At 36.6% G+C, this 13,493-nt stretch overlaps 1 protein-coding gene across 4 annotated transcripts in view; it reads right to left on the bottom strand.

Annotated features, from left to right (window-relative positions):
* The window catches only part of SBF2 (SET binding factor 2), a 232,491-nt gene that overhangs the window by 180,751 nt on the left and 38,247 nt on the right, over positions 1 to 13,493 (bottom strand). For 3 of the 4 annotated variants that reach the window (XM_015286380.4, XM_015286382.4, NM_001012895.4), the window contains exon 2: positions 12,317 to 12,405. In XM_015286380.4, the coding sequence (XP_015141866.1) occupies positions 12,317 to 12,405 (89 nt within the window). The remainder of the gene's footprint in view (positions 1 to 12,316; positions 12,406 to 13,493) is intronic. The other variant, XM_015286381.4, reaches the window with a different exon arrangement.

The raw sequence follows: 13,493 nt of genomic DNA, 5'->3' as shown, positions 1-13,493 counted from the left end.
CCTTCAGCTGCAACATACAATTATAAAGAACTAATATCACTGTCTCAAGCCTGATCAGTATTGACCAAGTAATGGATTTCCATCTATTTTATCTGTCTTTGGTTATATAAATTGGAAACTGCTTCCCAATTCATGTTAATTTTGCACAACTGTATCATCCAAGACCAAAAAAAATGTAGATATCAATTTATTACAATATTCCAAAGCAGTTTTCCAACTACACCGTTGGAATTTCTGTTAATCTTTTAGACTAAAGACATTTCAACGTGAAACGACAGGAAAAAAAACAACACTTTCAAATAATACCATTAACCAAGGTTGTACAAGAAACAAATTTTGAATTTCAAAATAGAAAACTTTGAGGGCATGTTCATATAAGTGATTCAGCTATAGCCAAAACCAGCAACAAAAGGATTTTTCTAAGCATTTTTTGTTACTCAGTACAAATATAACTCTATGTGGATGCTCAAGAGCTTCTAATGCAGAGGTTGCTGCTGCTAAAACACATTGGCTGGACAAGAAAGATACCTTAATTTGAGGAAGGAAAACAGACTCTCCAGTCCCTTTTCAAGAAGTTTCTCTATAATTTGAAAGAAGGAGACCAAATTCACTATAGAGGACACAAAACTGATATGAAAACAGTCTAACAACAAATCTTATAAATTCCAAATGCCAACAAGTCTCTACAAGTATATTACTGGGCCAGAATGAAGGAAAATCATTGTGAAATAAGCTTTCCTGGTATGCAGTTATAGCGAATAATCATGAGGTGATGGCGAGAAGCAGACAAATCTGGTATTCGAAGAATGTTAAAAACACCGAGGTCACAAATGCGCACTGTAACTTTAGTACCTAATTCTTATCCCACTATTTTGGTATTAAATCTAATTCATTGTTCATTCTGAACTTGTAGGTCATGACTTTAATGACCTTATCTCTCTCTTCTGCATGTTATAACACTCAAACACATGCGGAAAATGAAACAACAGGCAAAAATGAAAGGGGGATGATTTTGTATATGGCCTTTGAGAGGTGGACTTTGCTAGATTTTAGAATACTACATTATAATAATGTCTATTTTTCAGTAAATTACAGAAGTATATATCTGCTCTTGGACCAAAACTTTATTTATATTTTTTAGAAGAAACAAATATTTTTGAGCTTGCAGGTCACAAATGAGCCTAAGATAAAGCAATGAAATCATTGGGCATTTTTAATATTAAAATCATGTTTGCTGGATTAAAAACCAGTATAATATACCGTGTCAATCTCCACTGAGATTTATGTGATCTAAGTGTGTCCCATCACACTTTCTTTTCAAGACACTCTACCATGGGCTTACATTTAATTACCTATATTTTGGTATGGGGCTTAAATACTGAATTCTGAAAACACCAAGAAAGGATAAATATTAAAAAGCAGAAAGTTCAAGCCAACTTTTTTTATTAAACTCCCCACAATTTTTTTTTGCCAAATGAGAACAGAAATATTAGCAGCATAATATAAACAGAATATTTTACTGGGGGAGCGGGTAAAGCATTATTACACATTATTTACTCCATTAAAATTGTTTTATTTCTAATTTTATGCATATATTGGTTACATTAGTTCAGGTAACTTGGCAGAGACTCAAGGTGAGCAGCAGTTTGAGGAAAATATGACAAAATCTAGATGGAAAAGTTACTTCAAAAAGAACAGTAATGCCTCAGTTTGAGACAAATCTAAAAACACGAGGAAAAAAATCACTTCAGAAATATCACAAAGTGATCAAGTCTCTAATTTAAATGTGCAGGATTTTTTGACTTGGCGTTTTGTTTGTTCATTTTTTTACCTGATGTAATCCAAAATGGAGATGGGTACTGCAACATTTGCATGTTACAGCAACATGCAGAGCACAGGTGACATTTTCAAGTCTACTTGCTTTTTCTCTGCCCCCAGGGGAAAACACAGTAGCTAAAAGAAACCGGAAAAACAACGAGAAGAACAAACCAGACACACAAATGAAGAAATCTGTTAAGAGTCATCTCAAAACAGATGGTTGGACCTGGGACAATTGTACATTTCCATAAAGCAGATGAGCTGAAATGCCTTGTCCTATATTCTCAACATGAATTAAAAACCGCAAGATTTGCTACATCCTGTCAGAGAAGCCCGTTTGCGAATGAGTTTGAAAAGCCATTTAAAAGAAGATTTGGCTCTCAACGTTCCTATCCTTTGCCTGGGTTCACTTTGTAGCTCAGATTTAATGAGTTGCAGGTTGAGAAAGAACTACAAACCTTTAAAGGATCACCACACAAGTAATACTAACTTCACCTGAAGTCTGAACTGCCTTATCTCCAAATCTGTGAAAGTTGTAGCTTCAGAGAATCATACTATGGGCCATTTCAAGTGCTTAATTTATTACTCTACTGTTGATATAGAAAGAAAACTACCTCTTGGTTTATCCTGGTGTCCATTACAGCTAAATAAAAGCACCTGTTCAAATGATCCTTTGACAGCATGCCCAAGAAGAACATAAAGATACTGCAACTAAACATAGTGCACAGAGGTCTCTTCTAGAAACATTAAATAAAGCCATACAACTTTATGGATCAAACCACAGCATTAACAATCATTTTTGAAAGGTTTTGGCCTTTATATCTGGTTTATATCTGGCTTATAGGTTTATATCTGATATTCACAGGACAATGAAGACAGTACAAGATTTATTGCTAGGAAATGATTAGTTAAACTGCTGACCAAATTCCAGGTTCCACAATATTGCTTCCGTACTCAAAACTCATTACTAACCATGCTTATGGCCTTCTTCTTACTTTACTGTAATCAGAAGTGAACTCCCTAAACTTAGTTTAGTGATTTTACTGAAAATAAGGAAGTATCTTCATTATTATCTCAGCCAACATTTTCTAAATCCTATTGAAGTAAGCATCTTATTATAAATGCTCATATAGTTCCCAGAGCTTATTAAAATTAGGTTAGACCATATCAGAAATTATTACTGAACAGTACAGGAGGAGGGCCATATAAGCAGCTCAGCTCCTTTTCTTATTTTCAAACCTGCAAATAAATTCATAAGGGTATTCTTTTTACACCTACAAATACTAAGTTCTTGTATCAACAAAAGCAATAAACTATAAGCTGTGAGGTAATGGACAAAAGAAAAATAGAGTACCAAAAAGCAGTACACTGAAACGTGAAAGATCTGAACATATTCTTGTCTCCCAATTCAATGCAGTTACTTCAAGGTACTTGAGGCCAACAAATTTCTTTTGAAAAAAAAAAAAAAAAGAAATAAACCTCCCAGTCCTTTCCCTAGGACTCTGTCAGGCACTGACCAACTCAAGCCAGTTCTCCTTAAGTCTCCACATTATCTGCTTGAATTATTATTAAATGAGCACTGGTAGGATACACCTCTTATAACTACTACAAATAAGCACACTGCATAAAATCATCACAGAATTTTTTTCCAAGTTGAAGAAGTCAACCTTTAAAATTGCCAAGATGATCTAAGTCGGTAGAACAAACCTGCATCAAATGTTATTAAAAGGATATAAAAAGTTCAAATTACACAGTTGGCCAACTAATGAGAAATTCTTATCAAACTAGCTTTAACAGAACACACCATTAACAAATTTGCTCAGAAAAAAAAACATTTCCTCCCCCCTCCATTACCCTGTTTTTGTGAACTACTAGAAAACATCTCAAACTGATTTACATATTTTAACAATCAACTGCACAGAGAGATTATTTCTGGATTCCCAGAATGTATTCTATGACCCAGTTCAAACTTCACAATCTTGTATTCAGCCGAAGATATTGTATTTGTTTAGATGCACACAATCTCCCTGCCTACTCCCTCACACAGCATAGGCAGGCTAGCTGTGTGACAACTGGATATGTAGTTATGAATTCAATAGGCAAGTCTTGCTTTACGGCTCTCTCCAAAACCACACAGAATCCCAGCTCCCTGTACAGACAAAATCCAAAACAAAGAGGACCCCAGAAACTTCAAAATTACAGCATGTCAAGCTTAAGTACTATTCCAATTTATTACAGCATGTTGAAAATTATTTCTATTAATCAGCCACAACAAAGTATGGGAATTTTAAACAACAAATTGTTAAGCAGTTCTGACATATTTCACTTCAGTGTCCTAAGGGATTATCACAGTTCTGCAGCTTTAATTTTCTGTCCTCCTATTAGGTAGTTATAAGGAAACTGACCTGACAGTGATAAGAACTCTTCAGAAAAACTGCATTCACCAAGGAGGACAAAATTCCAGAGGAAACACCTGACGGCTACTATTGTCCCTCCCTGCAGAGGAGCAAACAACCAGACATGCAGAGATCCAGAGGCTTAGCTTTCAGATTAACAAATGAAAAAGGAACTTCAGGAGACTATCCAAGTTACTGCCCTTTCACGCTGCATTCAAACAAGTCATTCTTCCCAGATATTTTCTAATACTTCAAACAATAATGCTCAAAATTCTCATTCTAAGCTCTATTTAAATGTTTCCTACTGTTTATACTAAATTTTCTTCGCTATAGCATCCGTCTACTACTACCTCATTCTCAAAATATAAGCAGAACAACCCATTGCCTTTCTCAATACCAAGGTCTTTCATTTACCTGATGTCTTCCTTTGCCTAGCCCCTGGCTACCAGAACAGTGTTTGCATTTTCAGAAGTTAAACTAAGCATGAATCAGGGAAGTTTAAGAAGCACAACACACTTGTTTGCCCACACAAAGGAGGGGGAAATGCTGACACCTGCATACTACCTAAGCAAGGTAAGCCGAGTACAATACAAGAAGCAAGTGGAAGGTAGCACTTTTATATAACAGTTGACCTGGATGATACCATGCACATAAAGACATAAGCACTCATTTCTGGGACTGTAAAAGAATGGTTCTGTAAACCATGAAGGTAATCCATTTTTGTGTTGGATGTCTGGGTGTCAGGCTGCACACCCTTGTTGGTGTAGACCATTTCATGGTTCCTCATGAAAAACATTCTAAAACTTGTGTGTTCATACTGAGTACTTACAGATAATGGGATAAGCTGATGGGGAAAAAAAGTTCTTACTGAAGCATAGTAGCCACAGAAACATTTATTCCAAGGGTATTATACATTCTGGTCATGCACTCTATGAAAATGATGAGCACAAAGAATGTTCTGTAATCCCACAGATTCTCAAATCTCAGAGAAGCACAGGGGACAGCACATTTGTGCAAGAACAACACAGTTCTGCCCAGACACGGGCAGTCAGGAGCGCTGAGGCTGAGAACTAAAGCTTGGTCTCAAAAACGAGTGGGAGAGAACATTCAAGGAATAAGAATCATGATACCAACACAATTCCATCATTGTAATGCTGTTTAAATGAATCATAGTCACACATCTACATGCTACATTCAGTAAGCACCACTATTACTTCTATCAGTACATACAGACTTTTTTTTAAACAAGGACACAAAAAACATTTATTAATCACAATTTCAGGGTCTTCAGGGAAAAGTGGGGTCTTCTAGAGGCTTTTCACAGACAAGTCCATCAGTTATAAGCTGAAAATGCTGAGACATTCTACCACGATCCTCACAGAGTACTGTGTATGTTACAATGCCACGTGGCTTAACTGTGTCTCAGAACCTCCTCTGCTTGACTGTTATGCAAAAAAATCCTATAAGCAAAGATTTACAGAGACATCCATGATGTGATATTTCCTCTATTTTTTTTTCTTTTTTTTTTTTTTTTTAAGTGATCAAAATGGGAAATCTTACGGAGAGGTAATGAATCAAAAAAACAAAGTTCAGGTGGAAAAGACTGCCTTATGCAGTCTGATATTATTTGTGGAGATGATACAAAGAATGGACAAGAGGAAAACATTTAAGAAAGCTTACAAAAATGGCTTTCCCCTCCAAAAGATTTAAAAGAACTTCACCTCAAATACCTCTGGGGGGAGATGGAGAAGTAGAATCCTAACAAAACTTGACCACTATAAGGCTAAACCTCAATACAGTCTACTTTTGTCATCTCCATGAAAAGATTAGAGTTCACATTCCAAAGAGGCGTCACATCAATATGTTAAAATGTGTTGACCGTATCAAAGTGCTGCATTTTTTTCCAGTTCAAATAAAAATTGAGAAAAAAATCACTTTCATTGCATCTTTTCACAGTATTTTGTCGAGAAAGAGCATGTTTTGCTATGCAAGGACTATGTGAAAATTCTTAGGTTTCAATATGAAATTACTTTATCGCACTAACCTACAAAATCCAGAAGTTAAAGTCCAGTCAGTAAAAGTAGTGGGATTCTAAAACCTGAATATAACCATTTTACAGCACAGCAGAGACACAGCTTTAAAACACAACGCATTTATGGCACTGTAAGATTTCCAATGGAGAATAATATAGGCAAGTTAAAGGAATATAAACTGAGTCTGTAGCTTTGATAAAGAATGTTAGCTGTACATATGCCACAATATTTTCTACTAAAGTATTGAAAGCATCAGTGCTGCAACGCAGTATGTAAAGAACATCACAATGCTCTTCAAAGTGCTACCACAAGCTCTGTAATGTACTTGTTCGTTAGAGAATTATTCAAGTAACGATTCTTGAAAACTAAACACAAAATCTGACGGGAAAAAGAACTCAGAGAACCAAAACATCTATGGCTGACCAAGTGCACTGGCAGCTACATGGATGCTGTAAGTCAACCATTTATTCAGATCTTTAGAAGCACTACTGTTGCAGAAAAAGTAGGCTTATACATCAGCTAGTTAAGATTAAAGCATTTAAAGATCAATTCCCTTAAAACTTTAATCACTTCAGACTGTAATGGGCTCACCTGCAATCCAGTTCATCTCTTATGCCTTATTTAAAATACTACACAAAACATCCAGGTATTTTTCTAGAAAGCATGGAATACACCAAGTGGTAAAGCAAAAATAGTGTAAAAAGTTAACAGCCTCACTTTCATATGCGTGTCTAATGGTTTTCAGAAACACATTGTTGGAAATCTCCAAAAGTTTATGTTCCAGAAGTTTAAAATCTGGCTTACCTTAAAATGTCTTCCATTGACTGACAGAAATCTTGTTTTTCTATGCAACTCTGAAGAGAAATAAGGTGTGTTTTTTTGTTGGGTTTCTCCCCCTCCCCACACTTTGGACATCTCTCTTCCCCACTGATCCCGCTGTGGGATCTGATCCCGTTGTGAACAACACCATATCTCAGAGGCATAGCTGTCATTCATAAGATCTGTACATCATCACAAATTGGAAAGTTGTAGAGGACTACGAAATTAGTTTTGGTCGGAACATTGAGACCTTTTAGCTAAGTCAATATACCAACATACTTTAAAAATATATAAATACCATTCCATACAGTCATTTGATTTGTTTTTCACATTTCAAATTACAGATTAATTGGATTTATCTTCCAGATTCCAACATTTCATAAAGGAAATACTTCGTGTACATCTAAGAGTTTGTATCTTAAGCCATTCAAAGGTGCAGAAATTCTAAGATCAATGTATACTAAGAAATAATATGCTTATGACAGCAACATATAACCCTCAAGCAGGAGACCAGCTTCCAGACAGCTCTCAAAAGGATGCATACAGCCTTTCCTCAGAAGCATTTCTCATTGCATCATAATGCATGTAAGCTTAATCCAAAGGAAAAGAATATAAACATTTTTTGACAAGTTAAAGCTACATTTTGTGGTGTAAGTAATTATTTGGATAGGCCATTAGCTTGTCCAGAAATATATGCTCAATTCTACACTTGAATGCCTTTGAATTTAAATTTGTATGAATTGATGACTCTACTAACGGTGATATGGGGGAATGTCCCTCCCTTCTCATCACAAACTGCAAAACAGTATTGCATCCAGTTTAGTTTCACACAATGAAATCTATTTCCAAGTGTGATATTCATTGGCGCAATTAACATTATCCTCCCAACTGAGTAATGCAGATGACACGTAGTTCAGCTAATTTAGCCCCCAGACAAAAATGAGCATACACTGTAAGACTGCATACCAAAGTATGCAAGTATACATTGTAACACTGCATACCAAAGCTTCCTCCTTTGATCTATAACTAATTGCGACGTCTAGAATAGTTTATAGCAGAAATAGGCTTATAAATAAGAAAAATATGCAGAAATATAAAGCCAGCTCATACAACCAACATATTCTCTAAGATTCGTTCTACAAGAGAGAACAATAAGTTTAACCATCCTAATACTAAACTGCTGTATAGCTCATGAGCTTAAATGTCTATTTTTAAACTTAAAGTGTATTTGTGTAAAACTTCAATAGCTTCTCTGAAACAGACCAACCATTGTCAACCAAACATATGTACTTAAAAAATTAAAACTACCACACTGTAAAGTTTCAACAAGATGCTCTTGGAAACCTATGACTGAAATACATCTCTGAGGCTAATACCTTTTCTTAAGACTATCTATATTCTTCAAAGTCAGCTTATTTCCTAGAAACATTAGAATGCTCTGTGTCAGTAAACTGAAGATGCTCAGATTCTAAGCTGAAATTTCAAGTTTCCTTTTCCTCTTTTTGGATAGCCCTCAAGAGATTCTAGCACATCAGAGCACAGCACCTCGCTGCTTCTGAAGGAACACAGTAGGCATAATACACATCTTAGTAAATGTCATTCCTTATACACAGTTATATCACAATTCAACAGTAAAAAAAAGAAAAAGAAAAAAGAAGTATTAGTGACCTAATAAGGTATAATCAATGTATTTTTAAGAAAATCTCCATATATGCTTCACGGGAACTTTCAGGTGGCTCAGTTCTCAAAGTTTCTCTGATCTAATTATAAACAAAACAAAGGTAAAAGCTGTGAAGCCATTGAACAAATGGAAAATGAAAAGAATGCAAGATGAATTTTTAAGAGATGCAGATAGGTAGAAGCTAAGGAAACACAGCAATCAAGAACTACTGACAGCATAATTCCCTCAACTGTGTCACAGCTTTGCTCCCTTACCACTAGCAACCAGAGACAATTTATTTTACAAGACAAATTCAAACACTTGACTTCAATAAAGCTTCCTTAAGTATATTTCTGTTGACTTTTCAGGATTAATGTATGTTAATGAAAACTAGGACATAACTAACATACTACTCACATAACAAAAAGAAACCCACACATTTAAGTAATGTCCTTGATCCTTATAATGCAGAATATATACATATGAAATAAAATATTCTTCAGTAATGTTCAAACTGCAATTACGTTTTATAATGCCCTAATTCTCAACATATCCACGTTGAATTAGCAGAAGTAGAAAGGCAGTCAAGGCTAAAAATTCTTGTATTTCGGTGCTTGGTTTTTTTCCTAGGTATGATGTTCTCAGGATGATCCCTTGCACTCAGACAAGGTCCACTGGGTACAGTCCTTTCTACGTCAGCCCATTTTTCAAAACTGGGCTCAACAAAACAAGAAATATTAACTGTACTGCTTTTATTTAGCTTAGAACTATCTGCACAACTCTGTTCTCTACTTTGACCCAGTTTGGGTCTCGGTAATCTTGGCAAACTGGAGTCAACCAGGAGGTACGCAGGGTTCAGAGGAGGAAAGACTCCTCTCCAAAGAAGTCTCAGTGAACTTCTGAGCAGAACATGAACCAACTGCATTTCTACAAGCTGTGGTCCAAACAGACGTTTTTCATCTTTAAGTACTAAGACTTGGGGGGTGAGTATGGGCATAGTTCTTTGCCCTGTTTCATAAAACACCATGAACAACACAAATGGAAAACAAGTGTTGGATCATACCATCCATTAACTGCCAAGATGAATTGTCTGATTCATCCTACGTTATTTGGACATGCAATCTGGATATTCACGTGCCCAAATTCACAGACAAACAACGCACTTTATAAAACACTTGGGGGGGCAGGAAAGGGAACCACAGTCTCAGTGATTCATGGTAGAGGAACCAGCTTTGACAAAAACTAAGACTCAAGAACAGAACCCCCTTCAACCTTAACACTAGGCATTAGAAGTGTGTTTCCATTTTTTCCTTCATGAAAAGTGGATAGAGATTAATGTCTTTAAAATACAAGTCATTTTTGTTCTATTATTTCATTTTCCAGTCAGAGAAAGCATATAACTCCATAAATATTCTTCATTCAAAGGAGAGGAAATAGGCTTGAAGGTTTCTAGTTCTATGGCTAATTTGAATTAAGTACTATTCACACAAATGTCTACCTTCATTCTCATAAACATTTTTGTCAACTAGACTGTTCTTACCTCCTTTCTCTTTTTTTCAGGTTTGCCAGTTACACATTTAATGATATCAATAATGCCCTTAAGATGACAAGCATAAAATAGCAACACAGTGCTTCTTCTTTCCTTTCTATCTTTTTACACTGATTCACGTTACACTCACACAAAAACTTCAGAACAACATCTTACCAATATCTGACTCTCTTAAATGATATACTTTAATACATCTTGGCATTATCTCTTAATAATAAATAAATAATAAAATTTGATTGTCAAGTTTGGACAGCAATTCATAACTTGAATAATTTTACAGAGTAGCTGAAAAGATGCCCCTTATGTTTAAACAGCCAGATTTCATTTTCCTTGGGAAGTCTGAAGTCTCAATGATTGTACATAACGAATCATTTGAGTAGACATAAATAGCTTCACTGCTTTAACTGTAACTATTCTATTTTATTTCAAAACATCAGTGGAAGCGAGCTGCTACCATGCTTGAATTAGGTAAGGACGATTAATATGACAAAATAAATCTCAGTACGACTCAAATTCTTGCAATTGTTTAAAGCAAGAACAAACCACCTCCTTCAACTCCAAGAGAGTGGTTTAAAAAACAAAACACAAACAAGTAAACAAAACAAAACTAAACTAAACTAAGCCTTCACATCAAAAGGTTACTTCTCTTCTCAAGATCCGTAATCTTATCCATATCTTCACCTCTGAAAGTCACTCATCTGAACCTGGTTAGTAATCACTGAGCACACACTACTGGTTATAGCAGACTGCAATAGCAGTGCTATAGTGTTGTAACAGTAGCAGAAATACTTCAGAGAAAGCAGGAGCTTCCATTGTTTCAGCACAGCGCTACATTGCTAAATGCAGTATTATGCAAGCCTACCACAAACCCTGTAACTATCCATCACGTGTATCGGAAATAATGCTTACACCAGTCATTAATGCATGACATCCCCACAAAACATAAGGATTGTGCTTGACTATGAAGAAATTTAAACCACACTGCAGAAGACAACGAGCAGCCGGTCCCGTACACCATCACACAGTGAATAATACAAACCTCTGCCATATGAGACAGCATACGGGCAAGCAAAAAGCACCAAGATCTCCTTCTCCCCCTTCCACAGGAAAGAACAGCACCTGGTCAATGGCATGTTGTGAATCTGAAAGCCAGCTGAACGTCATTTAAAAGGTATCGTACCAATAAAAGCTTGCAGTGTTTGCTGTATCTGTGTAACAAGTTCAGTGAAGCGTGTCTTTATTCTCTGCAGCAGATTTTGTAACACTTCCTACAGGCCATCTCCTTCCCTAGCTCATCCTGTCCCAGAAGTCCCTAAGTTCACAGCAGTGAGTTTCAGCTGACTTCTCAGAAACCTCATTTGCATAGTATAACCACAGCAATCCATTTCTCTGTGGGATTTTTAGGGCCATATATGTAATGAAACCCTGACCTCAATGAGTAAGATATACCTCCTCACTGCATCTCACAGCATCACACCACGAGAGGGAAAGGGCTACATACTGTAGAGGATATTTAAAATAGATCACTGTATGCTCATCTCGTTCAGCACAGCTTTCGTTAGCATTCACTATGCTATCTGTTAAGGACAAACTAAAGACTGACTGTTTTAATGAAGCCAGTTAACTGTGATGCCATTATAATTTTTAATTTTTTTTTTTTTTTTTTAAGTGTACAGTATAAAAATACACATCTGTTTACTTGAACGTGACTTGAGAAGTCACCTGCAATTTTAAGGATGCATCTAAAAATGTAGCCAACAATAGGCATATAGACACAAATAAATATTTATTTTAAACACATTGCTTCTAACCTTGAAGCAGATTCCTTTAGTGTTCTAGGAATACCAACATATAGCAAGAATAAATTACCTTCTGCTAGCCAAAATTACTATTCTGAAAGCTATTATCTGTTCCCTTTACTTACCTTATTTCTTCACATTCCCTGTTACAATTGATAATACGTTACTGTATGGAGGCAGATGTATCTTCCAACTGTACGTAAAAGAAATTCTACAAATTACAGAATGTAGTGCAAACTTACCAACTCTATCCCCTGTGGGAAAGGAGTGTCTTCCCAGTCCTTCTGAGGAAACCTCTGGATTATTTTTCCCAAACCTTCTGCTGGGCCTGCTGAAAGACAAAAGCACAATTACTGAAAGACAAAATTCAGTGACCACCTGGCAGAATTTCAACTATCATAAATTTGAGAATATATCCCATACTTGGAAATGCTTTACCCCAAGAGGAAGAACTGATTCCTCAAACCTATCTTGCAAGTCACACAGTAAACACAATCTTAATATTCTCCTGTAGTAACCTCAGAAGTCATGACATAAAATGAAGCTGCGAGCTGCAGACAGCTTATATCTGCATGCAACACACACACAAACACGAATCTGCACATCTCAGAACTATTGAAGACTTTGAAAAGAACTTGAAAACAACCAACACTTTTATAGAACTTCATCTCCAGGATGCACAGTGTCAAGCAGCCATTTGAAAATAATTCTTACATTAATCAAAATGTCATGGTTTTCAGCTGGGTTGGTTTTCTACACCATGGCTCATACAATGCTGTGTTTTGGATATCGGATGAAAGCAGTGGTGATAACACACTGATGTTTCCATTGTTGCAGAGCAGTGCTTACACAGAGCTTCTCTGCTTCTCGCACTGCTCTGCCAGCAAGGAGCTGGGAAGCGCCCAACCAGGACAGCTAACCCAGGCTGACCAAAGCCACGTGGCATCATGCTCAGCAGTGAAAGCTGGGAGAATGGAAGAGGAAAAGAAGATGTACGGAGTGATGGCATTCATCTTCCCAAGAAACTGTTAAGTGTGATGAGCCCTGCTTTGCTGGCAGTGGCTGAATATCAGCCTGCTGAAGGGAAGTGGTGAATTAATTCCTTGTTTTGCTCTCTACGTGTGCACAGCTTTTTGCTTTACCTAGTGAACTGTCTTTACCTCAAGCCATGAGTTCTCACGTTTACTGTTCTGATTCTGTCTCCATACCACATGCACAGAGCAAGGGGGCATCTGCACCGTGCTGAGCTGCCCGCCAAGGTTAAACCACAGCACAAGACTGTTCTGAAGGAATGCTCCACACCAGGACCAATGTGAGCTGAGTCACTACCCAATGCAAAGCAGGCTGTCAACAGACTTCAGCTTATGTCTTTCACATTTAAAGAAGCAGCACACAACAGTGGAGAGAACGTTCATCTTT

Source organism: Gallus gallus, chromosome 5 (assembly GCF_016699485.2).
Source record: "Gallus gallus isolate bGalGal1 chromosome 5, bGalGal1.mat.broiler.GRCg7b, whole genome shotgun sequence".
In the NCBI taxonomy this organism is placed as follows: Eukaryota; Metazoa; Chordata; class Aves; order Galliformes; family Phasianidae; genus Gallus; species Gallus gallus.
Note: the sequence above shows the minus strand (reverse complement) of the source record. Positions and strands in the feature narration are given on the sequence as shown.